Consider the following 27,674-nt stretch of genomic DNA (forward strand, 5'->3'; position numbering starts at 1 on the left):
TATTTTAAATAATAGAATGGAAAATATATCATAAGACATTCACCAAAATGGCCAATGAACGATATATAACGGCAGTATTACCAGAACATAGTAGATCAGCATTAGATCGACTTTTGGAAGCAGAAGAAAAAGAAGCGGAAAAATACACTATCACTACAACAAAAGAACTTTTGGCTATCAAAAGGGCAGCTTATGATCAGATACAAGCTGAATTCGGTGTAAATGAAATGGCTGGCATGGTAAAAATTCTTTTACTAATCTTTTTAAATAATTGGGAACTAATATTTTTATATTTCTATAGAAACGAAAAATCAATGATCCTATAAATATACAAAATAAGGTAACAAGAAGAAGAAGAAAAAGAAGAAGAATGAAAAAGATTGAATATATATATATATATAACACGTATTTTATTATTGAATTAGAGATTCGCTATGGATGGATTTGATGGATCAAATAGACAAGCAGAGGATTCCAATTTGGCTGAAGTAGATGAAAATATATTCTTTACTGTCAATTATGACAAGTACAATATGATCTTTCGAAATGAAGTAAGTTGCCGCAGTTTTCTAAAAAAAAAAAAAAAAGAAAGATGACTCATAGTTGATATATTTAGACCATAGTGGATTATGCTACGGAACGTGTGAATCGAACGGCTGGACAAGTAATCAAAGCCTTTTTTGAATATGGCAAGGATGAAATGAAAAATGTCAAAGAAGATGATACTCGTAAGTAAAAGATATATAATTATCTATGAATACTTTTTCATTTGATTTATTTTAATGATGAATAGCTTCAGCAACTCCAATGCATATTGCCAATCTTCTATCACCAGAATTATTGACTCAAGGGGATATTATTTTACAACAAGATCCATTAAACAAGAACAAACCACCAAGTACACAAGATGCAGTCAGAGGATACATTACATTATTAAAGATGGATCAAGCAGGATTTATCAAGAACAAGGATGAACGTGGGGCTAATCAATTTACGGTTAATCTTGCCAAATTACGTGAATCTATGAAACGCAAATTACTGGAAAGTTTATTACGGGAACGATTAGGTGTAGCAACATGTCGGATTGCACGCATTTTGATTGAAAAGGGCAAATTGGATGAATCTCAAGTACAAAAACTGGCCATGTTACCACCAAAGGATACAAGGGAAAAATTGGCTCAATTGAATCTTCATGGATTTGTAGAAATTCAAGAAGTACCCAAGTCGGCGGATCGTGCACCTGGAAGGTCATTCCATTTATGGTACGTACCATTGGAAAAATGTTATGAAGAACTGTTGGTGGATATCTACCGGGTGATTGGCAATTTACAACAACGTAAAAAAGAAGAATTGGCACTCCGAGAACGGCTATTGGAAAAACTGAATCGACAGGATGTCAAGGAAAACATGGATTTACTTAGTGATGGTGACAAGGCCAATATGGAAAACATGGAAAAAGTATTACAACGATTAGAAACATCCAAGAATAGATTAGATGCCATGGTGATGATTTTAAGGGACTTTTAATAGTATATGTTTTTTTTTTATGTGTATTTTTGATCAAAATAAAAATAAAAAATAAAAAAAAAAAAATTCCCAAACTGAAACTTCTTTTTTTTTTCTCACAGTGGCGGCATGAAAACTTTTTTTTTTGTTCTTTTTTTCTTTTTTTTTTTTTTTTTTTTTTTTTTTTTTTTCTCTAATAAGACTTTCTAAGTATGCCTGATAAACCAAATCACCGTCATTTATATAAACGTACTAGTATTTCTGGGTCTTCTGATGATATTCGACGACGACGACAAGCTATCAATGATACTTTACGAAAAAAACACCGTGAACAACTCATTACAACGAAAAGATACAGACATCTTACGAGGAGAGAAGAACAAAGTGCTGGTGAATCTGAAACTGATGACGATACTATTCTTGCTCCTGATAATGAACACGATGGTAAATAAATATTAAAAAAAAATATTTTTCTTTGGAGTATTCTATCTTAACCTTTATTTTTGTTTTATAGAAGATATTGATCCCTATTATCGATTGAATACAGCTCAAGTACAATCCTTGGCTCAAGATCTCAAAAGTACTGATAAGAAGATTCGTTTAGATGCTATTCATTATTTGGCCAAATTTGTAGTTGAACCTGCTGAAGCACTTATGACTTATATTGTAGAAGGGAATTGTATGGAAACCTTAACAGTATGTACAAAAAAAAAAAAAAAAAAAAAAAAAAAAAAAAAAAAAAAAAAAAAAAAGAAAGCAATGTTTCAAATAATATTCATTCATAGTTATTTTTTTTTTTTTGTTATAGCATTTATTATCAAGTGCTGAGGTGGATGAACAAATTGAAGTAGTTAAAACTATATCAAGTAAAGAAAAAGAATAAGTTTGAAAAAAAAAGGTAGATCATTAATTTTTTATTATTATTATTATTATTATTCTCATTTCTAGATATCGCTGCTGGAGCTTATGATCTATGGGCCAAATCCATCTGTATGGTGCCTTATTTAATTACTTTATTGGATTCAGAAAATAATGTTCTTCGCGAAATGGCAGCTGGTGCTTTAGGAAACATGGCTGCAGAAGATTTAGGTGATATGACAAATGAAGATGATGAAGTCCGTGCTAGAATTCGAAATAATGGTGCCATCTTACCTTTGGTTCGAATGTTGGATTCTGAGGTAAGTGTTTACTAAAAAAAAAAAAAAAAATTACTTATTTATCTTTAATAATCTTGTCATTTCATTTCATTATAGGAACCACGTACTGTACAATATGCTTGTTTTGCATTAGCTAATCTTGCAAGGGGTGATGAAGCATCTCTTCAATCATTTATAGCTGCTGGTATCGACAAACATCTATTACATCATTTGTTAAGAGAAACGGTAAAGTGCCAAAAGAAAAAGCAAAAAAAAAAAAGATCAATCAAGGAAGGTGACTCATCTTTTTTTTTTCCTCTCCTTTTATCTAATATATATAGGCTGATACAGTAACAGAAATTTGTTGGGTGATGAGCTTTTTGACAGCTGGAAGTAAAGAGTTTAGAGACCAGGTAATGCAAGAAGGATTCATTCAACCATTGGTCAAGAACTTGAATAATTCGGCGGATCAAGGTCCCATTGTACTTCCCATTTTACGAACATTTGGAAATTTGGCTGCGGGTCCTGATGAAAACACTGAACTTTTGATCCAACAACAACCTTTCCTGTCTACTTTGCTCAAGTTACTCAAATCAGATTCTAGGTAATGGATAAAATGAGAAGCATGAAATTAAAATATTTCTCTTTATATATATATATGAAATTGACTATCTCTTTTTTTTTTATTTTTTTTTTTTTATTTAGGGTGATTAAAAAGGAAACACTTTGGGTCATGTCTAATATTACAACAGCGTAAGCCCTGACAAGATGAAAAGAATAGAAATGGATGAATAGCTTTTTTTTTTTTTATTTATTTGGTAACAAAGTCATTCATCATTCTCTCTTCTTTTCATAAAACAACAATAGAAACCGGGCTTACATTATTGAACAAGTGGATACACCAGAAACAATAGCACAACTTTCTGATATGGTACAAACTGGACATTTTGAAATTCGCAAAGGGGTAAATATCAACAAAACAAAAAAGAGAATGATTTTTATTGATTCAATTTTCGTTTAGGCCGCTATTTGCTTATTGAACATTGCTCATCATGGTCAGAAATTCATGGATAATTTGAACCATAGAACATTACTGAAAGGTAAATCAATATCTTTTTTTAAAGAAAAAAAAAAAAAGGTAAACCTAATGATAGACTAACTTTTATGATTATTTGTTAGCCTTTCTGGATTTTATTAAATCTCAAGATGCAGAACTGATTCGTTTAGGATTAGGTTATGTGCAAATGCTTTTGACAAGGGTATCCAAAGGAAAAGAAATATTGGATGATACACCAAGTTGTATGGATGCTTTGGCCTCGGTGAATCCTGCTCCTGATCCAGAACTCTATGCGCTTGCCAACCAAATTGTTGATCAATACTATGATGAAAAGGAAGATCTACCAAGCATGGATGAAGCATAGTTTAGTTTTTTTTTCTCTATTGATTGGTTGTATTTGTTGATTTAGTTTTGATTTGTAGTATATATTTTTCTCTATCAATAAAGACCACTTTTAGCTCGAACACTTATTTCAATGCCATTTTCTTTTCTCGATTCATCACTTTGAAATATACATGTTTTTATGTGTTCTTTTTTTTTTTTTTTTTTTTTTTTTTGAAAATTCTGGATTTCATGGGATACTATATATGACTGGATCAATTGCAGAAATCGGTAGTCGGATCATCGTATTTGATCTGGATGGCATCTACTTCTTTTTTAGTTGGTGGTTATCTCTCTTTGTTCCATATTTGTTAGTTAGTGTCATTATAGTCATAGTCTTATCTCAATATTTTCTATTGTATTGAAAATAAACGATAATAATAATAATAATAATAATAGTAATAAAATAATAACAAATAGTAATAATAATAATAGTAATGATAATAATGATAATGATAATAATAATAATAAAAAGAATAATAATAATCAAGAAAAAGCTAATCTAAGTGGATGAATTGGAAGTTTGGTTGACAACCAATTTGAAGACATCAGGACGGGTGTAATGGCCAGTAGGATCAAGATCCAATTTTACTTTAAGTTGTTTCTTCCATATCGATATCAGCAGTGAGCAAACCTTCGTCTCCACGGAGAGGGCCAGCCAAGATAGTACCAAGAGGGGAGATGATTACACTACCATCAAGTGAATGAGGAGCTTCAGGATCACCGCCATCCGAGTCGTTTCCAGCATGACCTTCAGGATAATCCTTTTGACGTGTGAATTGACAAGTAGCAAAGACAAAGCATTGACCTTCCAAAGCGATACGTTGCATATTCGATTGCCAAATATCACGATGATCCACAGTAGGTTCACAATACAGTTGTACTCCTTGACTGTACATAAAAGTACGCAATACTGGCATGTAGTTTTCCCAACAGATCACGGTAGAAATACGATGTCCATCTCGATTCGCTGGTAAAGTTGAGCTATCAGCAATTTCACCCCATATTGCTCGATCCGAACTTGAGGCTATAACTATCAAAAAAAAAAAAAAGTAATTAAAAAAAAAACAACCAAAAGTTGGCGATGATTAATGAATGAGTCATCCATTTCTTTTTTTTTTTTTTTGGTTACTTACATTTTTTATGTTTGCCAATATATCCTTCATCAGGATCAATATACACAGTACTACGATACAAAGTGTCTATCAAAAAAAAAAAAAAAAGAAAAGAAATAAAAATGAAGATGAATGAATATTCAATAGTCCAAACCATTTCTTATTTATTTACCTGTCAATTTGTCACGTTCGACGACACCCACAACAAGAAGGATATCATTTTCTTTGGACAAAGTCACCAGTCGATCAGTGACAGGACCAGGCACAGCAATAGCATGTTTGTGATACCTAGCATATTCCGGAGAACTTCCTTCAAACACCGTGCCAAAGGTACTATGTTTAGGGTGCCTACCAATGAAGGCTTCACTAACATTTCAATAATAAAGTATGAGGTCTAGAAGAAGCGTGATTCATTCAACTTACGGAAAGACAACCAAGCGACTGTTTTGTTCACGAGCTTGTTTAACATAAGATTCCAGTTTCGTCATGGTAGGTTCCAATTCAAACTTGTATGCACTCACTTGGGCAACAGACACACGAATAGTGGACATGATAGATTAAAAGTTGTGATTGAGAAAAAAAAAAAAAAGGAACAAAGAAAAAAAAAAAAAAGAAAAGGAAGAGAAAGGAATTTCAAAAAAAAAAAAAAAAGGATTCCACGCTTTTGTCCTTTCGAATTGACAGCACAGCGCGACACAAAGATAAGATAAGATGATGAATAACTGCGGTCTTGCGACATTTTTTATTTTTTTTTATTTATTTTTTTATTTTTCAGATAGGTATATATACTAAACACTAAACAAAGAGGGAGGAAGATATAAGCTAGATAAACTAAAACAACAATAATAAAGACCATAGTATCACCTTCTGCGATTATATCTTGTCATGACAGATTCCTTTTGATTTGTAAACAATGTAGAGATAGCTTGCATCGGATTAGGAGCAGTAATATTAATGAGATTTGCAGAGCTCGTAAGCCAACGTATCAGGATCGCCGAATTTTCCAATATCAACGGCTATCTTGACGTCATTTTCCACATCCAAATGAATCGATACTACAATTGGGTTCTGTGATGGTGGTGGAGCCTTGCTAGCTCTTTCCATAGATGGGGGTCGACTGATACCATTCTGGTGATAATAGTTTCTCGATAACAGCAGGATGGATTGTTTGTTCTATGCTTGAATACTTCTTTCTATAAGGATCCGAAAATCAACCAGTAGGCATCGAGCTTGTCTGTTCATCCATGAGAGGGGTTGATGATCTTTGTTTGATACCCAATTTTCATCTTTCATATTCCATTGATCATCCACTTGTTGTTGTTGTTGTTGTTATTGGTGTGATGATGATGGCACAGCATAGTCGAATCATGGAGGCGATTACTATCAAATCCAACGCGCGCTGGTGGTAGTGAGGATGCTTCGATTGTATCTGTTATCCATGAAGAAGGCACGTCAAGAGCGTGTTTCCGTCGGCTTTGTGGGTGTGATAATGGTTGATCCTCTTGTTCCCAGAATGGTGTTTCAATCAATGATTCAGTACCCCAACCAGAATTTGGTAGAAGTTGGAGGAGGTCGACGTATAGTTGTTGGTATTGCAGTAGAAATCTTCTTGTTGTGTTGAAGAGTCGATGAATTAGTAAAAATCGAAGTAGAAGTCGAAGTAGATAAACGAGGAGGCTTGTTTGTTTGCTGTCATTCTTATTGCCAACGAAAGTTCTGTTCTTTGGAGCGCGTCTGTTGCCATGGACAAGTATCTTGGAATGATTGTTCAAAGTGATAAAACAAAGAAAGAAAAAAGAACAAGAAAAAAAAAAAAAAGCGAGTTAAAAACAAAAAATTATAAGTTCCGTCCAAAATGAACTTCGGTTAAAGCATACTTTTGACTTAAGGAAGATCAAAGAATTTAGATATCTGACCAAAGCAAGTAAAAACTATCTTAAGTTTTAGATGAAATAACGTTTGCATGTGATGATTATTTATTCTCTCTTCATTATTCACTTTAGTTTGCGTTGAACTGGGATGTTATCTCTCTTTAATACTCATAAACGCTCTGGCGCACCGCAGGAGCTTTTCGAAATCGAAAATTTGTGTGGACTCTAGATTTTCTTTGGAAGATGTGAACAATATATTTTTTTTACAAAGTGCGGATTATAAATTTGGAAGGTGTGGAGTATAGCTAATCGTTAGTTTTTTTTTTTTTTCGTATATCCAATAAATAAATAAATAAAAACAAAAAAAGTGATAACCCTATTAAGTATCAAAATATAGGGTCCCTTGTATTCTTTTTTTTTTTTTTTTTTTTTTTTTTTTTTTTATCATCATCCTTTTGATAACAAATACACGGTAAAGGCGGCAACCGAAATGAATCTATCATCGAATGATGGTTTATGACAAGCATGGAAAAACCTCCGCCAATACTAACCAATTAAAATTTTTTGTAACCTTCCGTACCTGTATTTAGAAGAACACCTCTTTTTTTTTTTTCTTCCTTTCTTTCTTTTTTTTTTTTTTTTTTTTTTATATATATTCATGACAGACGAAAAAAGAGAAAAATCAGACTTGGATCCTACCAGTGTAGAAATCACCACTGTCATTGAACACGATTCTACTATTTCAGTCGATGGTGCTCAACTTCGTCGTGTTGCAGAAACTATTCCAATTGCTGCAGGGTTCATCCTGGTGAACGAACTTTGGTAATGATTTTTTTTTTTTTGTTCTTCCTTTTTAGTCACATTTATTCATTCACCTTTTTACTTATAATATTATGTTCATAGTGAAAGGTAAACTACATATAATCATCCATCATAGAAATATACCCAAAATGGAATACTTTATCTCCACCTTTTTTTTTTTTTTTATTAATGGATAATAGACTCTCTTATTATGGTGGATCAGCCCCATTTCAAAATTACGTTCAGGTAAGACAAAATAGATAAAGGGTCATATGAATGATAATGAATCTTATTTTTTTTTTTTTCATAGTTTGGACCGAATGATGCTACTGTAGGCAAATTAGGCAAAGGACAATCAGTAGCTACGGCTTTACAAAACTTCTTTACTTTCTTTTGTTACTTTACTCCTATGCTTGGAGCCATTGTTGCTGATCAATATATTGGTCGTTACTGGACTATTCTTATCTTTTCTACTGTTTATTTGATCGGTTGGATTATTCTTACTTGTACTTCTCTTCCATCTGCCATTGAAGCTGGTGCTGGTTTTCCTGGTTACGTAGTTGCTTTGGTAGTGATTGGCTGTAAGTAAAAAAAAAAAAAAAAAAAAAATCTCAGTTTTTTTTTTTTCTCATCCTTTCATTATAGTTGGTACGGGTGGTATTAAAGGTATTGTATCACCTTTATGCGCTGATCAATATAAATATGATCATGATTATATCAAGGAATTGAAAACTGGTGAAAAAGTAGTGGTGGATTACTCTCTTTCCATTCAACGTCTTTATAATTGGTAAGTTTACATTTATATAACCGTGCGAATGTTTCCATGGAAAAACGTTTACATTAGGTTAAAATCGGTAGATGAAAAAAAAAGGGTCTCTCTTTTTTCTTCCCAGGGTAGATTTGTCGCGCTATTATGATTTCCCCTATTTGTGGAATATTTTTTTTTTTAGTAGCTGAGTTTCCTTTTTTTTTTTTTTTTTTTTTTCTTTAGGTTCTATTGGGCTATCAATATTGGTTCTCTTGTTGGTGGTGTTGTTTGTCCTTTACTTGAATTAAATGTAGATTTCTGGGCTGCTTATCTATTACCTACCATCATGTTATTGGTATCCATCATTGTATTTGTGTCTGGTAGCAAACTCTATTACAAGCCACCACCAACAGGCTCTATTATTCTCAAGGCTTTTAGTGTCATCAGACAAGCATGGAGACAAAAGAATCTACCTGGCAATAGAGAAGCTCGTAGGGTTTGCAAGGATTTTATGGACTTTGCTAAAAGAGATTCTGGCTTACCAGGTGTGGTGGAATGGGATGCGGAAATGACGGAAAAGGCGGCTCATTGGGACGATCAATTTGTGGATGAACTCAAACAAGCTATCATGGCATGCAAGATCTTCGTGCCTTTGTCGATCTATTGGGTGTGTTACAACAATCTTAGCAACAATCTTATCAGTCAAGCTGCAGTTATGGCTAGACCGTCCAGTTTACCTAACAACATTATGAACAACTTTGACCCTATAGCTTTATTGATCTTTATTCCCATTGTTGATTTGGTACTCTATCCTTATTTACGCAGCAAGAAAATCAACTTTTTCCCTCAACAACGTATCACTGTTGGTTTCTTCCTTGGTTCTTTATCTATGGTCTATGCTGCTGTTGTACAACATTATATTTACATGGATCCTCTCTTTATTGAAACTGGTGATTCTTCTAACGTGTCTGTGTTTATTCAAATTCCTTGTTATGTATTGATTGCCTTTAGTGAAGTAAGTTATAATAAAAGATGGGATGATGATGATACTCATATGTATTTTTTTATTATTATTATAGATCTTTGCCTCCATTACATCTATTGAATACGCTTATACCCATGCTCCCAAATCGATGAAATCACTGGTATCAGCATTATCATTATGGCCCAATTGTATTGCAGCATTGATTTCTCTCGCCATTTCACCTGCCTCTCAAGATCCTAATATGGTGTGGGTATATACCGGTGTTGCATGTGGTGCTTTTGCATGTGGTATCCTCTACTACATCCTCTTCCGCCATTATGATGATATTGATGAAGAATTCCGTCTTGCCAAGCTGGCTGAATCTTCTAAACCTGCCGTTGCTTTGGATCCTATGACCATGGATACTCCTTGGGATAAGAATGCTCTTTTATAGATTTAGAAATATATATATATATTTATGTAGTTGTAGTTTATTTTATTTTGTATTATTATTTCTTGGAAAAAATAAAGGATGCCTATTTTTGGAAATTGTGTTTTTTTTTTTTTTGAAATACATGAATCATGTTTTGATGATGTTGGTTTGGTCATTATGTTGGTGATTTTTTCAAATGAAAGGTTATATGATTTCCTTGAGCAAATATAAATCAAACCTCGGTGATGACATGTTGTCTTGACAACCCGCGGTTTCGCTTATTTGGAAGAGGTCTAATTAAAGTTTGGGTCTAACGCTTTATGATTCAAAAAAGTCAAATTCCGATTTAATTGTGATCTATTGTCATCATCATTGTTCAAAAAAAAAAAAAAAAAAACTCGAGTTATGAAATATATTTTTATTTATTTATTTTTTTATTTTTTTGAAAAGAATAATAATCGAAAGGCGGAATAGGTCTATTTGTACAAAAGAAAATATATATATATATATATATATATGAATATGAAGGGAAGGGCATAATATAATACTAATGGATAACAATACAAAAAAAAGAAGGAAACTATTTAATCACCAAATTGCCTATGTTGTATGTTGAATGTTCCACGTTGATAAAGATGATTCGTTATTGTGATGATCGGTTGATTCTTGAGATGGCATGAGAGATTGCTGTTGATATAATAATACAAGTTGTTGTAATTGATCTGGAGTCAACTGAGCCAAAGATGTTTCTAAGGGTGAAAGTGATCGTTGTTGAGTTTGTGGTCCTTGATGATCCGTCCATGATATTGTTGGTGCACTGCCTATGACCATATTGTTGTGATATTGATGTTGTTGTTGTTGTTGTTGAGAGTAGTGACCTGATGCATGATGGTATGGAGTGTAGTTGCCGTGATATGATGATGGCGCAATATGAGGTTGTTGGATAGACGATGGGTTATTGGATGACATGAGGAAGTCATGCTGATTGGTAGTAGGGAAAGAACCTATGACCATACCAGGTGATGCTGACATACTGTGTGCTGACAAGGGTGAAGAAGGAGAACTAGCTCTACCATCCATACCATCTTGAGAAAGTCTTCGTTGACGTTTGTTGAGAGAAGCTGCGCGAATAGGTCGACCTTCCTTAGTAGCCATTGCTAAAGGTTTGATGTTTGGAGGAATATTGACATTGTTACTTGGAGCTATTTGAATGACACCAGTACCACTGTTGCGTTTGCCGATGACACTGGTGAGTCCATATGTATTATTGTTAGTAGAGTTATTGTTGCCATTGAGAGATGTTGCTGATCCGATGGTATTTGGATTATTGCGATTGCGTTTCTTGATCACATCTGTTTTGAGACTAAGAGGACGAACCACACCATGTAATTTCAAAAACAATCCACAAGCATTACACAGTGGTTGACCTTCTGGATTTCGGCGCCATAACGGAGTTGTTTGAGTATGACAGTTGAAACATTCTGTATTTCCTTTCTTTTCTTCATCCTTTTTTGAGGATGATGTTGATGAGGATGATGGCACAGAGGATGGTGCTGATGATGGTGGTGATATTGTTGATGGTGAAGGTGAAGCTGATGGAGAAGTGGCGGGACTTGGATCTGGAAAAGAAAAGTGATCAACTTTGATTAGTAAAAAGTAATAAGGATATGATCGGGTAAAAAAAAAAAACAAAAAAAAAAAAACAAAAGTAAATTTGTCTTTTAACAATAAAAGGTAATATCACAAAATATAAAAAAAAAAGTCAGACTTACCGAGGGACGAATGAGAGAACTGGGTTGTTGAGTTCCCCGAAGAAGTGAATGAACCTGCATTTGCTTTTTCAAGGTGTGATTGACTTGATCCATTGTTGTTGTCTGATTCTTGATCTTGTTTTGCATAGTACATTGTCAATAAATCTTCAAAGCTCATTGCTCCAGCATGTAATGGTGCGGCAGATGATACTTGTTGTTTTGAGACGATGTTTTTCAGTGAAGAGGGATATTGTACTGGTGAACTGATTTGATGAGTTGTATCTGCAGGGATAGTGATACTATTGTTGGATAAAGAGGTGGGAGGCTAAATCAAAAAAAGAAAAAAAAAAGAGAGAAAGGTTATGAATAAATCGTTAGGTAATCATACTATTTTCAACTTACTGTATATTTATATTGATTTGAAGGAACAACGAACGAATCATCAGGTTGAGAAGAAGAATAATCCACAAAAGAATCAATCATATTAGAGTCATCAGAGGGCGTATCAGTCGGTTTTTGTTGTTTCTTGTTCAAAGTCATAGCCATCATTCTCCAAGTTAGATTTTCTAACCTAGCACCATTTGGTAAAGTATCCTTTGCTTTTGTATATAAACGCCAAACTTGAGCAGATAAAGGATCATTTTGTTTCATAGTTTCTTCGTCTTCACCGTTGTCAATAGCATTGTTGTCAGTACTAGGTTTTCGTTCCGGGAATAAGGCATCGGTCAATATGGAATGTGCCTTAGTATCTGGTGTCGATACTTTTCCTTTAATATTTTTCGTTAGTGTAGAATCATTTCGTTGTTTGATGTCCATAAGAGTAAATATAAAAAAGAGTTAGAAGTAGAATGATAATGAATTAAAAAAAAAGTAAAGAGAAAGAAAGGAAAAAAAAAAGAAAAAAGAAAAAAGAAAAAAAAAAAGACTACCAAACGTCAGGTCATATGGAAAAATGGGTAGTTGGGACTCCGTCATTTACACCTGAAAAAGATGAAAATTAAGAGTTTATAATAATTTAGCTTCATCAGCATCATACTATAATGATATATTCTTACTTCTCTCAAACGATCATTGAATCTTAATTATAATATCTTATTTTCTTTTTAGATTTTATTTTTCCATTTGCGTCTTTCAAAGATATCAAAATTAAAACAAAAAAAAAAAATAAAAAGATCTTGGATTTCAATGACTCAGGAGTTGATTTAACGCTCTTCATTGGTGGAATCCATTTAGGGTAAACTTTCTCGTCTGCTTAAAAAGATTGGCTTGATTTCTGTCATCTGTCCATTTAGTATCAACAAATGACTGGCGATCTCCTCTTCTCTTTTCGGTCACCGCTATTAATCTTATTCCTTCCAAAAAAAAAAAAAAAAAAAAAAAAAGAAAAAAAAAAAAGAAAAAAAAAAAAGTGATCTAATACTCGCAAGGGATAATCCAATAAAATAGTTTATTCTTTTCCAAATGAAATCATAAAGAGGATGATGATAAAAAAAAAAAAAAAAAAAAGAGAAAAATGATATTTCATGAGAAAAAAAATGAAAGAAACCTAAGAAGAGGAACAAAAGCTTACGTAACTATATGTTCAAATTCAGGGTGAAAATCAAGAGAAAAGGAAAAAAGGAACAACCCGGGAAATTCTGTGGGGTAGAAAAAAAAAAAAAGATTATAAAAAGAGGTTACCCAGGAAAATTTTTTTTTTCTTTCTCCCCGCGCACTCTCTTTTCTTTCTTCTTTGTATAAGATATGCTTTGTCATCTATTATACTTAGTGATTGGTATAATATCATCCGTTATTGGTATCGAACAAGTTGGTATCAATTCATTGCCTGCAAGTAATCCAGTCAAACAGCCATGGATTTGGCCTTTGCCACAATATTGGACTAGAGGTCATTTCACTTTGAATGTGTCTCGTCTCGAGTTTGAGTATGATCATCACAATAGTATTTTGAAAAAGGCCATCCATCGTTACACCAAAGATATTTTTTATCTCAAAGATGATTATCCTATGATTCCTTATAACTGGACTACTACTGATTCATCCATCCATGGTCGTTTGAATAATGTGAAAATAGAATTGGATCATCCTGATGATACTCTTCTTGATTTAAATACAGATGAATCCTATGAATTGACTATTCCCTCTACCCATCATGTCATCATCATCAAGGCAAAAAATGTTTTTGGTGCTTTACATGCCTTGGAAACATTATCTCAAATCATCCAATGGTCTCCAGTTCATCAAGTTCATGTGATTCCTAATGCACCTTGGTCTATTAAGGATTATCCCAAATATGCTTATCGTGGTTTATTGTTGGATACTTCTCGTCATTATTATACAACTGATGATATTAAAAAAGTGATTGAAAGTAAAAAAAAAAAAAAAAAAAATTAAAGTTGTCATCTTCAAATTAAAACTCTAATTTTATTCTTTCTCTTTTTTTTTTTTTTTTTTTTTTTTTTTTTTTTTTTTGGTAGCCATGTCATGGAATAAATTCAATGTATTTCATTGGCATATGCTTGATTCTACCTCTTTCCCTTATCAATCCAAAGCATATCCTCAATTAGCTGAAAAGGGAGCCTATAGTCCTCGACATGTTTATTCAGCCAAAGATATTAAAGAAATTGTCCAATTTGCCAAAGACCGTGGTGTTCGAGTGATACCTGAAATAGAAGCTCCTGGTCATTCTACATCGTGGGGTTATGGTAAAATGATTGGATTTTTTTTTTTTTTGTGTGTTGTACGAACCTAAATGATGATTATTTTGATTCAGGTCTACCTGAAATAGTATCTTGTCTCGACGTGGTACCTTATACTGGATATACTGTTCAACCTCCATCAGGACAATTAAATATTGCTAGCAAGAAAACCAGAAAAGTGATTCATACCATCATCGATGAATTTGCTCAACTTTTCCCTGATAGTTATTTCCATGCTTCTGGTGATGAAGTAGTATATGGTTGCTGGACAAATGATACCTACGTAGCTGATTACTTGAAAAAACATGATATGACTATTCAAGAATTATTCAGTGAGTTTGTGATGGACATGCAAGATTATATTCGTTCAAAGAACAAGACAGTGATCACTTGGCAAGAAAGTGTATTGGAATACAATCTTACTTTACCAAAGGATACTATTGTTCAAGTATGGGTTGGTTCTCCTGGTGTCAAGGCTGCAACTGAAAAAGGTTATCGTACCATTGTATCTTCAAGTGATTATTGGTATCTTGATGTTGGTTTTGGTAATCAGATCAAATTAAATTATTGTTATATTTTTTTTTTAATAATGATACCTGTTTTTTTATTTATTTATTTTTCATTCATCAGGCAAACCTCGTAGTAATCCTTATCCTGACGTTCCTGGTGCCGGTTTTAATCATTGGAATAGAATGTATTCTTATGATATGCGTGCTAATCTTACTTCACAAGAAGCTGATTTAATCATTGGAGCAGAAACTGCTCTGTGGGGGTAAGTATAATATACATAGAAAATGAAAAAAAAAACTCATTGATAATGGATTACTTTTTTTTTTGTATCAAGTGAACTTGTGGACCATACTAATTTTGAAAGTCGAATTTGGCCTCGTGCATCCACTGTGGCTCATGTACTTTGGTCTGGTTATGAGACACCTAAAGGGGAAAAACTGACAAGTGCAGATGCTATTCTTCGTTTATTCCCTTGGAGAGAAAGGATGTTATTGCGTGGTACTATGGCTTCTCCTCTTAATCAAGGTTTTTGTACAAGAAATCCTTTAGATTGCTTCCAACCTTCTGAATCCACTTTACCTCAATAAAAAATTGTCGATTTCAATATCCGTTCCCTCCTTTTATTTTTGTTTCTCTTTCTTTCCACTACCTTTCATTTTTTTTCTTTTTTTTTTGTGTTTTTTTTTTTCTTTTGTCTTTCCGCTCCACATATTACTATGTTACCTCTTACACCTTTACGACAAATCACTCGAAGACTCGTTCATACTGAATCTAGTTCCTCTATCCCTGCACCAAGAGGTATCATCGATTCTAACAACAGACAACAAAAACCAACTAATCTATTCTTTATTCATTATTTTATAGGTGCAATTAAGGATGTCAATGACTTTATGAAAACTATTGGACGAGGTTGTGAAGAATTCAGTGGCAAGTTCGAGGTAAGTGATAAGAAATATCAATGAACGGGGTATCCTATATATGGATATAATTGTGTTTGTATTATTCAATTAAAATGGAAGATCTAACTCTTTTTTTTTTTTTTTGTGTGTGTTTCTTACACATGTGTATTCTAGACTTGGGAATCTTTGTTTACTACCGAAAGCCGAGTGATGAAAACGGATATGGGAATTCCTACCAAGCAACGAAAGTAAGTCTATCTCATTTCACGTTTATTCGAGTCCAAGAGACAACTGACGTTTATTGTTTGGATTAGGTATATTTTGAGTTGGTTGGAACAATACAAGAATGGAGTTGAACCCAAGGCGATTGGTATATCCAAAAAGAAGAAATAGGATACATGTAGATTAGTTTTTTACTGTAGATTTTGAATATTATAATAAAAAAAAAAAATAGAGATTATTATATGGATTTTACGAAATATCGTGTGATTCGTGTATTTTTGATAATTTCTGGCATTCCTTGTTGGCATTTCAAAATTAAGAAATTTGTGCGGATAGAAAATGAATTTTTTTTTTCTTCATTTAATTGAGTAGTTCCTGGTGGTCTCAAGTTGAGTATCTGCATCATGATGATGATGATGATGATGATGATGGTTCCTCTAATATTAACGATGAGTGTATGGATGATGGAATGAATACATCATGAACATAATAGTTGATGGATGTATTGGAGTATGTAATGAGTATCGACAATAGATATAATAAATGACATTTGATGAACGAACAATAATAAACGATATTAGAATGATAGTATGATGATGAGGATGTTGTGTGAAACTTTAATGCAGGAGTAGACATTTATTCATTTAGTCACTTTAAACTTATTTCCTTTTTTATCGTGCTCTATGTTATTGTAATATAAGATTCTCAAGTTTTATAATATGATCCAAGTAAATACCAATGGATGTAAAATAATTGACTACAATCAATGAAGGATACCAATGATGATTTTATTTCAAATAACTAGTAAAAAAAAAAAAAAATTATAAAAAAAATAAAAAAAGAAATCAAAAATATATTATTATGTTAAAAAAAAAAATAAAGATATCGTACGACCTACTATACTAAAAAAAAATGGATGCTATAAGACTACACAAAAAAAAAAAAAAAATCTTGAGGACAAATCATGGCATTACCAATCATTGACCTTGCATGGATGGATGGATCTTCCCTTGTTTCCCAAACCACTACCACTCAAATCGAATTTCCAATTGTGTTTTGTGCAGATGAGATTGTTTCCCAAGACTTGACCCCAAGTTGATAAATCCACACCTTTATGAGGACAAAACCGATCGCATTCATAGACTTGACCATTAGAAGTTTTGATTTGAATTCGATTGGCACTAACAGGTTTGATAGGCCGTAACCCAAAGGAATTTGATTGCTTCTGTTGTTGCTTTCCACCAGTTTGATCATCTTCGCCGGAAGAAGAAGAAGAAGAAGACGAAGAACTTTCATCACTACTGTCCACAATACTTGGACGTTGTTGAGGAATAGTACCATTTTCATTGCAAAACGAGACTGATTTCTTATGTTCATTGTTGGTGGTGACAGGTGATGGAGTATCGTCTTTACCAAGATCAATGGAGCCATTTCGAATGGTATTTCTAATCGTTTCAGGATCTTCACTAAGTACATCTTTCATGATTTCAGAAGAAGTTTCTTGTATTGTATTTCCAGCCAATGCTACTTCATCTCGTCCACGTACCAATAAAGAAGGCACCACTGGTTCACCCATCTTCTTTTTCTTTTCCTTTTTTTCCTTCTTCTTTTTCTTCTTTTCAGCTTTGGCATCCATAACATCATCAGTCATATCTTGTTCAGATTTTTTATTGGAAACAATGGCTTGTCGTAATAAATCACGCACCAAAGGAAGTAATTCGATCACCTGCAAAAAAAAAAAATAAATAAATAAAATATGGGAATGATTTGGGGTCTTGTTGGTTATTTCTTTTTTTGGATGTATCATCAGGTCAAATGCATATTTTCTTATCTCAACTTACCGACCAACTATGATTTGAAAGTATTCGAAGATCGCGAACCTAAAGGTATTGGAAAAAAAAAAAACAAGTTGAATATTAGTTTTTATCTAAAATACTTTAATCCATACTTACAAAGTAAAGTCGGTTTTTTTCTAGAATAGCAATATCACTATCAACTTGATCATCTGTCCAAGATCGATCTTTTCCTATTTGTTCTAAAAGAGTTGATGTTCGCTATAGTATTATTTTGTTCAAGATAATAAAAGAACAGGTTAGTAAAGATATTAACTTTACATTATGTATATCTTTTTTTCTTCTTCTTCTTTTTATGAATAATATTACCATGGAGTCCGGTAAAGGTGTAAAGTCGTCTACAAGTAGAGAGAAAAAAAAAAAGGAAAGAGAAAAGAATAAGAACATGTCACTATCGTTTCTTTTCTTTTTGATATATATATGTATGTATTACCATGATCTTCATTGGAAGGAAGAGAAGAAACATAACGGTCAAATAGTGACATGTAGTCTTTTTTTCCCATGACGTTGTATTTGTTATTGTTTGCTAGTGTATAGATATAAAGGAAAAAAAAAAAGGAAAAGGTAGAGAAAAAAAAAAGCGACGAAAGCCTAAAAAGAGTACACTTTTTGATTTCAAAGCCCATCCAATCATATTGTGAGATTCACTTTTCTTCAAAACTTTCTTGTTTGCTATATCCACTTTATTTCATCATCTTCATTATCATCATGACCAAAATTCAATGTAATATTTACTATTAATATGAATTACTATAGTGATTTACTTATAATTTGTTTATGCAATCTAAAGAATGGATTGATAACCGATTTGGACGGCGGCGTTAGAATCCAATCGCTTAGAAGCAGTTGCCAAGACCAACACAATCTAACGTCATAGTCATAATCAGCAGGAATCGTGTTACCTTGTCCTATCATTTGCCATATATATATATATGTAATAATAATAATAATAATAAGAACAATAAAACACAATGTACATATATACATAAAAGAAAATCATCAAAAGGTATTGAAAGATCACCCATCACAATAAACAATAATAAAAGTAATATTTTTATTTTTTCATATGTGTTTTTAATTCTTCAATTTCAACTAGCTTTTCAGGTATAAGATTCATCAAACGGTCGATTTCCAGTTGTCGTGCCATGTCTTGCTGTTGCTCCTTGATCAGTTCATCCATAGTATTGTCAAATTCCACCAACATATCCACCGACTCATCCATATCGCATTGTATTTCCTTGAATTTTTGTACCAGTTGTACCATATCCATCATCCATTTACGTACATCGGCTGTCTTTTGTCGTTCCGCATTCAACGTTGTATTAAGTGTATCCAATTCTTTTTGTTGATGTTGTACTCGAGCTTCCAATGATTTCTCTTCTTTAGCAAGAATGCGTTCAGTCAAGTTCCATGATTTTGTTGGTGATAATGGTTTTGGTGTAAAGATCACTTCTGTGGGTGATGGTTTATTGGAGGGTGATCGTTGTTGTGTATCATACAAATTACGTCGTCGTCGATGCTGAATACCTTCCAAGTCCTGTACCTTTACTTGTTGTTGCTTGGATGGAGAGGTATGACGATGGTGTTGCTGGTGAATGGTAGCTGGAGATGTGTGGTATTGAATTTCTTTAGAAGAAGGACTCTGTCGTATAGGTAAAGTGATCACACTTGAATTTTTATCACGTAATGGGCTACGTACTGGTGATGCTGTTAAAGATGATTTCTAGTTCACCAAAAAAAAAAAAAAAATTCTGATTAGTATCTTGGTTTCTAATAATATTTATTATTCACCTACCTTGTTATCATCTAACTTGCCATCGGAAGTTGCCTAGAGAAAAAGATAATAGTAGTAAGTATTAAAAATTTGAATCAAATATTATATTTTTTGTTCCTTACGTCTGATCTTGATAGATTAGTTTTTGATTTGAGAAGGGGTAATGATAACTTGGGATTGGAATAGGAGAAGATTAAAGAAAAAAGGAAGATGAGTATAACTTTCTATTTTATTTTATTTTACTTACTTTGCCACTACTAGGTGTGGATACTGGTGATGTATTTTCATTCATGGTGTTTGAGGGGCAAAAGTGAAAAAAAAAAAATTGGAACGAGGGCAATTTTTTTTTTTTCATCACACAGAGGATTTCATATTCCGCTATACGAACGCGAACGCGTACAACAGAAAAGGGGTAGATGAAATGATGGAAGCATATCATATTTCGACTCAAGAACAAAAGAAAATCAATGAATATAAAACAAATCAATAAAAGACATAAATTAAATGCTTCATAGCATCAAGTATAAACTCGGTAGAAATGTCAACAAATTTTTATTTAACAAAGTAAAATAAAGGATCAACTAACTAGGAAGCCTATTCAAATGACTTGGCCACCTTTTTTCCAAATGATCGAAGATCGTCCACTATTAAATCTGGTACTTCTAATGATGAGAAATGTCCACCCTATAATATAATCAAAACAGACATGTCAATCTAAAATGAAAAACGCGATCTAATTTTTTTTGTCAACTTACAACAGAATGTTCAGAATAAAATTGTAAATTTCCACATGCTTCTACCCATTCTCTGGGTGAGCCTAGGAAAGAAAAAAAAATAAATCATATGTATCATTCTATCGACTACCTTTTTACTTACGAGTTATATCACTCTCAAAGTTACTAACACCAAAAGGGATAGAGATACGACGTTCAAATACTTTCAACATTTCATCTGTTTGTTGGAAGAATTCATAATACAAACGCATGGAAGATGAAATGGTATTGGTGAGCCAGTAAAGAGATACTTGGGTAAGCAGTTCATCAGGGGATATAGTGTCGGGTAAAACTGAAGCATCCTTGTTATTTGAATGATATGTCCAATTATGATATTTTTCCAATACCCAACCTATCAAAAAAAAAAAAAAAGGATATGGATATTCGTGATGATGTTATAAGATATTATCTTCCTTTACCTAGCAAACCAACAGGACTATCTGTCAAACCATAGGATAAAGAATATGGTCTTGTACCTTGAATGGCTCGATAACCAGCATCTTTATTATTGATAACATCAGCAAAATTGTTTCCCGCAGATTTGAATTTGCCTGGTCCATATACTTGATCAAATCCTAAAATGGTTGCACCAGCTAAGAATTTGAAGACGTTGATAGGCCGCTTCCAAAGATTAGTAATAGTGGGTAAAGGTGGCAAAGCCATAAACATGGTAGAATGCATGGCTAAGCAATGTTTATCATGTGTTGCGGCCAAATATCTTACAATCATCATACCTATCAATCAAAAAATAAATAAACGTTAAAAAAACTGAGTTTTTTTTTTGGTACTGTGCCACACAGACCCCAATCAGTTCCATGACAAGCTATAAAAAAAAATGTTAGAATTTTGTATCAGAATCAAAACTTTATCTGTATTAATAATCATTACCATATTTTGTATAACCAAGACTGAGCATCAGGTGATGAATAGCGTCACCCATTTGAGGAATACCAAAGCCAGGGGTGGTAGAAGGTTCAGAGAATCCATAACCTGGTAAACTTGGCACTACGACATGGTAAGCCTATAGATAATAAATTAGAATATAATATTAAATACTTTTTTTATTATTTTGATGATTACCTGAGAGCCGTCCTTCCCATCACGTAAAGGATTGATGACCTTGTGGAATTCATAAAAAGAGGAAGGCCAACCGTGAACCAATACAATAGGAATAGCCTTAGGGTCTTTGGATGGTTCATGAATAAAATGAAGTTTTAAACCATTCTCACCAGTCAGCTTGTAATGATGCCATTGATTCATTTCAGTTCTTGCAGTTTCCCAATCATAAGAATATCGCCATTTTTGTACTAAAGGTTCAAGTGCTTGTCGAGGAGTACCGTAGGCCCAAGGATTATCCTTCAAAACCAGTTCATGAGGATAAATGACATTTTCAAGACGACGATGCAAGTCATCAAGTTGTGAAGGATGAAAACTAGGGATTTCAAAAGTTTCAATAGTCATGTTGTGAATAAAAGAAAGAAAGGAAGAAAGAAAGAAAAAAAAAAAAGGACTCAGAAATCGAAAGAAAAGTGAAAAAAAAAAGAAACTATAATGCGAGCTTTTTACACATTTGGTTCCACTTAAAAAAAAAAAAAGTAGAATAATTTCATTGGCTGCTGGGTTACAATGTACATTTAAGTGAGAGGGGAACATCACTTACGGCGTCCCAGTCATTCATTATTCTTTCCCTTCGTTGTTTCTTTTTTTTTCTCTCTCTCTCTGTTTCTCTCTCTCTTTTATTCTAATTCTCGAAACCAATCCTTTTTTTTTGGACTGTACACATCATGGAACAAGTAAGAACTAACTATTATATTTGAAAAAAATGATGGTTTAATATAGAAAGGAAATAGATAGATCGTTTTTTTTTTTTGTTTATTGTTAACCTTTTTTTTTTGTTGTTGTTGGATAGTGGTTTTTTAGTAGAGAAGAACTACAATTGGCACCTACCATTGCTCATGACGGGGTCTCAATATCACAGGAACATCGAAAAAGAGCTCAAGGCTGTGCATTTATTCAAACTGTTGGGTGTCGTTTAGCTGTGTAAAGTCATATGAATGGATCATTATTTTATTTGAACTAATCATCTCATTACTTAACAGGCCACAAATCACTGTTGCTACTGCTATGGTTTATTTCCATCGGTTTTATATGCGGTGTTCATTTAATGATTATAATATGAATGTAAAGATAAAAAAAAGAAACTGGAATAGTATGGATTGACATTAACCTGTCTTGTGATATTCTTTTTTTTTTCATTGGTAGCACATAGGAGGAGCGTGTATCTATTTGGCATGTAAAGTCGAAGAATCTTCAAGAAAAGTAAGTGATGTTACCTCAGCTTGTCTCATGGCCCGATATAGTCGAATCAATCAAAATGATGAAAAACAAAAGGTAAAAAAAAATATAATAATAATTGTAAACGATGTATTCACAGTGTTTTATTATTCTATATCATCATAAATAGCTTTATCAATCATGGCGATCTGCTATTTTATGGTATGAACGATTTCTTTTGGAAACACTTTGTTTTGATATGACTGTGGATCATCCTCATCAACTAGTACTCGAATTTGCTGCTGAATTGGATGGTAAGAATATATACATATATCATTGTCGAATAATTTCTCATTTCATCACTCGTCTTCTTTATTTATATAGCTTCCGAAAGTGTGACCCAAGCTGCCTATGGATTTGCAAACGATAGGTAAAAAAAAAAAAAAAAAAAAAAAAAAAAAAAAAAATGCCACTTGTCAAGAAATGATGAATAGATTAATCGCAATGTTACCCTTTATATATATATTGTATATATAGTTTACGTCGGCCATTATGCTTAACATATGATCCACAAATGATAGCTGCAGCTTGTATGTTACTTAGTTATAGAGCATTAGATGAAGATATACCAACAGGAACAGATACCATTTGGGGACGTACATTAGAACAAGAACCAGGGATACTTGCTGGTAAAAAATAGAAAAAAAAATGTCAAATCCATTTCAATTCATTTATCTCATAAAATAACTTGATTAGAAATCATTGGGGATCTTGCCATCTTATACAATGATTCAAATTATGGACAGGTAAATAATAATAATAATAATAAATTACATATATTCATATCATTCTATTATATATATATATATATATATGTTAAATAGAGTGGTAGTGATTCATCATCCAGTCCCAATAGTCCAATTACTTCTACTACATCTCAACGACGGAATGGGCATACCAAATCTATTTTACGAAACGGATATACCAATGGCCATACATCACAGCATCATCATCAATATCATGAAGATTCAAGTCCATCTTAACATTATCATCAGCATTAGTATCAATATTTTCCTGTTCATAACCCTCCTATCATTACTTCCGCTTCTAGTCTATCTCTTGGCTATTGTATTATTTATTCTTCCATTTTTTTTTTCTCTCTCTCTCTATTTCCCACTTTCTTCATCCCATGTCTCATTTCAATTCCCCCCTGTTTATATATTTACATGAATAATAATAAAAATATTGTCCATTATTTGTCTTTTTTTTTTTTAATCCGAAAACGAAATGGATGTCAATTATGCTTGTATTTTATTTTATTTTTTCTTATTATTGACTACATCTAATCAAATCTAATGATCTTTTCCATCTTTGTTTGTTGTCAAAGCATCTTGTTCATCCCAATCGGCAAAATCATCAAATCCATCATCTGAATCATCTTCATCAGCAATGGCAAATGCAGTTGGACTTGATTGTTTTGGTTTTGAAGGTTCCGGTTTATGATCATCACTATCAGAATATGTTTCGGCAGCAAATAATGTTGGTTCTTCTATCACAAGTTCATCCCTATAGAAAAAAAAAAAAAAAGTGAGATCATCACTTTTTAATTTTTGATTTACTTACAGTTCATTTGTTTCATCTTGATCACCTAATCGAAGTTTCGTTTTTTTACCATTGGGTCGTTGATCAAAGTAATGTATAATACGTTGCCATATCGATGGTTTGCCATCATGTTGTGTCCTTGTTTTAGCACGATACCAACATCCACCCACTACGATAAAAGTCACTAAAATCACCAAAGCACCATAGCTACCAGCACTCTTTGTTGAAACGCCAAGTCCATCATCGTCCATTTCTTCTGTTTGTTCACTTGTGTTATTGTCCAACGTAGAACCCGAAGGTAATGTACTGCTCGTGTCATCATCATCATCATTGTTATCCATAGGAGATTCAAGTTCTTCATTTTCTTGCACAGGTTCATCATTTTCTTCTTCCTCTTGTTCTTGATTTCCGATATGACTAGACATACCATTGACCTTGTTATCACCAACACCCATAAACCTATTGATCATATCCAATGTTTCCGTGGGTTTGTCATAAGGTACCATATGACTTCCATCTTTGATAAGTACATAGCTAAGATTACGTTCTTCCGTGTAAAAGCCAACAAGTTTTCCATCAATGGTCCAATCTTGTTGTACGGCGTCCTACCGTATGATGAAGAGTGAGAAAAAAAAAAAAAGAATTTTGTAAATCAATTGGAAAAAGTATATATACAAATATATATTTATATATTCTGTACCTTGAATCCTCGTTCACCATTCCAAGTCATATTGCCAATCATATATTCAGTTCCAAGATGGTTGCAGATCAGATCATATTCCCCACTAAAAAAAAAAAAAAAAAAAAAAAAAAAAAAAGAAAAGGTATGATGTTAACATCTAGTTACGGTTGATAAAAAAAAATTACCTAAATAGTAGTACTTTGATATCTTCCAGGATTTCAGGAAGGAACTATAAAAGAAAAAAAAAAGGTTAAAAATGACCATATCATACTTTTTTTTTCTTTTTTTTTTCTTTCTTGATGAAAAACTTTTTAATTTCTCAATTCTTACCTGTTCAGCAGATGCGCTTGTATCCTTTCGAAGTGCAGCAGATACAGTAGAAGAGCATTCTTTCCAGCCAAGTGCTTGTTTTTCCGAATGTGTACCACTAATGAGTTCAGGTAACTAAAAAAGAACAGGTACATATATATATAAAGAGACAGAGAATGCATATGTTTGTGAATATCTTGCATTCTAAATAAACATTATTTTCACTTACTCTTAAGTATTCTTTCACATCTGTTAGTTCATAGGGCCATTCTGCACCGCATGCTGGAGAGGTTTCGTTTCTCAATCGGATATCATAAGTGTTGATACAGACTGTTTTCATGCCTTCCCTACAAAAATTTGTGAAACAAAAAAAAATTTATTAATATGTCAGCGCCCTTATCTATATGACTTACGGATGCTTGCTGTTATCCAAGATATCTCCCAGTATATCTTCACAAACATCTATATGGATTCTTGTATCAACAGAGAGATTCTTGCGACAATCATTCAAGTGTTTAGAAGCATCATCCTAACAAGAATACAAAAGAAACGTCAAACATATAGAACAACATGATTATATGCATCATTCCTCATTTTCTCATTTCCTACCAAAAATTTTCCTTCCAAGAGATTGTGTTTCACAGCAAAATCGAAGTATGCTTCATACTATTCAAAAACATCATTAAAAAAAAAAGAATAAGTGATCTATCTTGTCTTTTATTATCACTAAGACCTGATAACAAGAGTTTATTTTGAATTTTTTACCTGATGTCTAGGAGAGATCCATCCGTTCCCAACAGCCACACCTTTGAGATTGTACTACAGACACAAAATAAAGAATGAGATAATGAACTATTTTCGATGATTTATCATTTGTACAATCGTCATTACCTTGTTTTCTTGTTCTCGGTTGATACTAATCATTCGATGAGCAAAGTACGGGATATAAGAGCCAGCAAAACTTTCACCTGCGAGGTATAACTATAAAATCAACAACAATATAAATGAACCCATCAATCAATATACACAACCTTTTATCTGTGAAAGTCTTTACATCTTGTTCCTTGAGATCGGGAAAGATATCCATCAGCTTGTCCACAAATGTAGTGAAATGTTCGGCAACCTGGGACATGCAATTGAAAAAAAAAAAATATTATTATTATTATTATTTAGGATTCTTGTTGTTCTATTCTTATTTTTATCCTTTACCTCAGTCATACTATGCATAAGACCATCACCATTCACAAAACTAAACCCGGTACCCACAGGTTGATCGAGAAAGACTACAGTAGCATGATCTTGCCAACCAGCAGAATTAATTGTCAAAGATAAATCAGGATTCACTCTGTAAGCTCCATTTTCCAAAAACATGCCATCCATACTATGTATACGTGAATAATAAAAATGAAATCAGATCATGTTGTATTCCATTTGTCTATATAATTCTTTTTTTTTTTAACCTTGAACATCCAGGACCACCGTTTAACCAAATAATCTAAAACAAAAGAAACATCAAAATTATGTGTATACCAGATGAATTTTTTTTTTTAGTTACCAGTTTCTTGGGAGTAGGTTGAACTTGTTCAAGCATCCAAAAGAATAAATTACCATCTGTTTCTGGAGATACTTCAATATGTCTATGTAAAATAAAGTGATGAACAATCTTTTTGAGATTGATATATATATATATATATTATTTATCATTTTCTTACCCAGCATATTGATCAAAGGCCAGTTTGGACACATCCACTCCAGGTAGTTTGGATATCTTGAAGTCTTCAGCTAAGTTTGATAAATACATACCAATGTTGCATTAGCATATTATATATTAACGAGTCGCGCATATATACCTTTCTGTGCTGAACACGATTGAAGTGCCACTATCAATAAACCTATCAATCCTCTTTTCCAAATTTTCATGTTTCCTTTGACTTGATAGTAATATTCGTATATAACCTAGATGTTGTATAAAACGTATATTAACGAAGTTCAGCCAATGTATTGCTGATAGTTGTAGAAAATCTGAATGAATTTGTGTATAAAATACAAATGTTCAAATAAAAAAAAAAAAGTGTTGGATGTTTTGTTTTTTCTCTAATGCCAAGTAAGTATAAAATTCAAAAGAGAAAAAGATGGATAAGATTCACTAGATAATAAAATGACAAAATAAATAAATTGGATGACAGAGGATGAGTTTTGGTGTAAGAAAGAAAAGGAGAAACAACTAAAAAAAAAAAAAAAAAAAGAGCTTTATTTTAGCCAACCAATTATGAATCCTGAGTCTCAATTCCCTCTTGCTTGAACTTATTTCTAGGTC

The 27,674-nt window shown here is 32.8% G+C and overlaps 14 protein-coding genes across 14 annotated transcripts; 7 read left to right on the forward strand and 7 right to left on the reverse strand.

Moving 5' to 3' along the window:
- Positions 1–47: 47 nt before the first annotated feature.
- On the forward strand, positions 48–1,527 carry BX664DRAFT_366733 (RNA polymerase III subunit RPC82-domain-containing protein; the record flags this gene model as incomplete). Its single annotated transcript, XM_051548536.1, has 5 exons — positions 48–239; positions 302–340; positions 426–551; positions 617–728; positions 794–1,527. The coding sequence occupies 5 exons, from the start codon at positions 48–50 to the stop codon at positions 1,525–1,527; spliced, it is 1,203 nt and encodes a 400-aa protein (XP_051396835.1).
- A 191-nt stretch (positions 1,528–1,718) lies between these two features.
- On the forward strand, positions 1,719–4,168 carry BX664DRAFT_361470 (armadillo-type protein; the record flags this gene model as incomplete). The annotated part of the gene is made up of 10 exons (XM_051548245.1): positions 1,719–1,950; positions 2,021–2,202; positions 2,315–2,372; positions 2,455–2,684; positions 2,760–2,888; positions 2,984–3,246; positions 3,348–3,395; positions 3,510–3,606; positions 3,664–3,742; positions 3,822–4,168. The coding sequence occupies 10 exons, from the start codon at positions 1,719–1,721 to the stop codon at positions 4,061–4,063; spliced, it is 1,560 nt and encodes a 519-aa protein (XP_051396836.1). The 3' UTR covers positions 4,064–4,168.
- Positions 4,169–4,546: 378 nt separating this feature from the next.
- On the reverse strand, positions 4,547–5,746 carry BX664DRAFT_380508 (carbon-nitrogen hydrolase; the record flags this gene model as incomplete). Its single annotated transcript, XM_051548903.1, has 4 exons — positions 4,547–5,113; positions 5,217–5,282; positions 5,368–5,561; positions 5,619–5,746. The coding sequence occupies 4 exons, from the start codon at positions 5,744–5,746 to the stop codon at positions 4,674–4,676; spliced, it is 828 nt and encodes a 275-aa protein (XP_051396837.1). The 3' UTR covers positions 4,547–4,673.
- Positions 5,747–6,633: 887 nt separating this feature from the next.
- On the forward strand, positions 6,634–7,371 carry BX664DRAFT_317196 (uncharacterized protein; the record flags this gene model as incomplete). Its single annotated transcript, XM_051542738.1, has 4 exons — positions 6,634–6,784; positions 6,821–6,968; positions 7,040–7,119; positions 7,199–7,371. The coding sequence occupies 4 exons, from the start codon at positions 6,634–6,636 to the stop codon at positions 7,369–7,371; spliced, it is 552 nt and encodes a 183-aa protein (XP_051396838.1).
- Positions 7,372–8,067: 696 nt separating this feature from the next.
- Positions 8,068–10,128, forward strand: BX664DRAFT_340061 (POT family-domain-containing protein). Its single transcript, XM_051546747.1, is given in 6 exon segments — positions 8,068–8,113; positions 8,178–8,448; positions 8,513–8,654; positions 8,859–9,630; positions 9,695–10,046; positions 10,057–10,128. 4 exon segments carry the CDS (start codon positions 8,277–8,279, stop codon positions 10,031–10,033), a joined length of 1,425 nt encoding a protein of 474 aa, XP_051396839.1. The 5' UTR covers positions 8,068–8,113; positions 8,178–8,276; the 3' UTR covers positions 10,034–10,046; positions 10,057–10,128.
- A 1,198-nt stretch (positions 10,129–11,326) lies between these two features.
- Positions 11,327–11,521, reverse strand: BX664DRAFT_238193 (uncharacterized protein; the record flags this gene model as incomplete). Its single annotated transcript, XM_051540198.1, has 1 exon — positions 11,327–11,521. A coding segment is annotated over one exon (195 nt), but the record flags the coding sequence as incomplete, so codon positions are not given.
- Positions 11,522–11,718: 197 nt separating this feature from the next.
- On the reverse strand, positions 11,719–12,662 carry BX664DRAFT_191369 (uncharacterized protein). Its single transcript, XM_051540072.1, has 2 exons — positions 12,166–12,662; positions 11,719–12,088 (listed from the first exon to the last, which is right to left on the reverse strand). The coding sequence occupies exons 1-2, from the start codon at positions 12,577–12,579 to the stop codon at positions 11,753–11,755; spliced, it is 750 nt and encodes a 249-aa protein (XP_051396841.1). The 5' UTR covers positions 12,580–12,662; the 3' UTR covers positions 11,719–11,752.
- An 819-nt stretch (positions 12,663–13,481) lies between these two features.
- On the forward strand, positions 13,482–15,556 carry BX664DRAFT_376007 (glycoside hydrolase superfamily; the record flags this gene model as incomplete). Its single annotated transcript, XM_051548724.1, has 5 exons — positions 13,482–14,128; positions 14,238–14,465; positions 14,534–15,004; positions 15,090–15,231; positions 15,304–15,556. Exons 1-5 carry the CDS (start codon positions 13,507–13,509, stop codon positions 15,554–15,556), a joined length of 1,716 nt encoding a protein of 571 aa, XP_051396842.1. The 5' UTR covers positions 13,482–13,506.
- Positions 15,557–15,638: 82 nt separating this feature from the next.
- Positions 15,639–16,349, forward strand: BX664DRAFT_340064 (IGR protein motif-domain-containing protein). Its single transcript, XM_051546748.1, has 4 exons — positions 15,639–15,767; positions 15,834–15,907; positions 16,043–16,116; positions 16,183–16,349. The coding sequence occupies exons 1-4, from the start codon at positions 15,686–15,688 to the stop codon at positions 16,259–16,261; spliced, it is 309 nt and encodes a 102-aa protein (XP_051396843.1). The 5' UTR covers positions 15,639–15,685; the 3' UTR covers positions 16,262–16,349.
- Positions 16,350–16,937: 588 nt separating this feature from the next.
- BX664DRAFT_301913 (uncharacterized protein) lies at positions 16,938–18,489 on the reverse strand. Its single transcript, XM_051542407.1, has 5 exons — positions 18,377–18,489; positions 18,253–18,281; positions 18,043–18,144; positions 17,932–17,970; positions 16,938–17,816 (listed from the first exon to the last, which is right to left on the reverse strand). Exons 1-5 carry the CDS (start codon positions 18,444–18,446, stop codon positions 17,061–17,063), a joined length of 996 nt encoding a protein of 331 aa, XP_051396844.1. The 5' UTR covers positions 18,447–18,489; the 3' UTR covers positions 16,938–17,060.
- A 486-nt stretch (positions 18,490–18,975) lies between these two features.
- Positions 18,976–20,019, reverse strand: BX664DRAFT_340077 (uncharacterized protein). Its single transcript, XM_051546749.1, has 4 exons — positions 19,965–20,019; positions 19,840–19,887; positions 19,739–19,771; positions 18,976–19,666 (listed from the first exon to the last, which is right to left on the reverse strand). The coding sequence occupies exons 1-4, from the start codon at positions 20,007–20,009 to the stop codon at positions 18,998–19,000; spliced, it is 795 nt and encodes a 264-aa protein (XP_051396845.1). The 5' UTR covers positions 20,010–20,019; the 3' UTR covers positions 18,976–18,997.
- A 227-nt stretch (positions 20,020–20,246) lies between these two features.
- Positions 20,247–22,020, reverse strand: BX664DRAFT_285218 (Alpha/Beta hydrolase protein). Its single transcript, XM_051541663.1, has 7 exons — positions 21,571–22,020; positions 21,379–21,511; positions 21,293–21,313; positions 20,910–21,224; positions 20,594–20,842; positions 20,473–20,534; positions 20,247–20,401 (listed from the first exon to the last, which is right to left on the reverse strand). Exons 1-7 carry the CDS (start codon positions 21,949–21,951, stop codon positions 20,312–20,314), a joined length of 1,251 nt encoding a protein of 416 aa, XP_051396846.1. The 5' UTR covers positions 21,952–22,020; the 3' UTR covers positions 20,247–20,311.
- Positions 22,021–22,167: 147 nt separating this feature from the next.
- On the forward strand, positions 22,168–23,984 carry BX664DRAFT_340084 (P-TEFB associated cyclin, cyclin T Pch1). The gene is made up of 9 exons (XM_051546750.1): positions 22,168–22,283; positions 22,400–22,530; positions 22,590–22,671; positions 22,753–22,881; positions 22,955–23,078; positions 23,149–23,194; positions 23,302–23,453; positions 23,521–23,570; positions 23,649–23,984. Exons 1-9 carry the CDS (start codon positions 22,275–22,277, stop codon positions 23,805–23,807), a joined length of 882 nt encoding a protein of 293 aa, XP_051396847.1. The 5' UTR covers positions 22,168–22,274; the 3' UTR covers positions 23,808–23,984.
- Positions 23,985–24,040: 56 nt separating this feature from the next.
- BX664DRAFT_301920 (Alpha/Beta hydrolase protein) lies at positions 24,041–27,587 on the reverse strand. Its single transcript, XM_051542408.1, has 16 exons — positions 27,208–27,587; positions 27,070–27,139; positions 26,913–26,994; positions 26,818–26,852; positions 26,567–26,738; positions 26,412–26,480; positions 26,249–26,338; positions 26,123–26,176; positions 25,967–26,023; positions 25,771–25,886; positions 25,587–25,704; positions 25,379–25,492; positions 25,234–25,277; positions 25,067–25,151; positions 24,388–24,971; positions 24,041–24,330 (listed from the first exon to the last, which is right to left on the reverse strand). The coding sequence occupies exons 1-16, from the start codon at positions 27,275–27,277 to the stop codon at positions 24,117–24,119; spliced, it is 1,974 nt and encodes a 657-aa protein (XP_051396848.1). The 5' UTR covers positions 27,278–27,587; the 3' UTR covers positions 24,041–24,116.
- Between the last annotated feature and the right edge of the window lie 87 nt (positions 27,588–27,674).

The sequence above is a fragment of the Halteromyces radiatus genome (assembly GCF_025201355.1).
Source record: "Halteromyces radiatus strain CBS 162.75 chromosome Unknown BX664scaffold_8, whole genome shotgun sequence".
Classification (NCBI taxonomy): domain Eukaryota; kingdom Fungi; phylum Mucoromycota; class Mucoromycetes; order Mucorales; family Cunninghamellaceae; genus Halteromyces; species Halteromyces radiatus.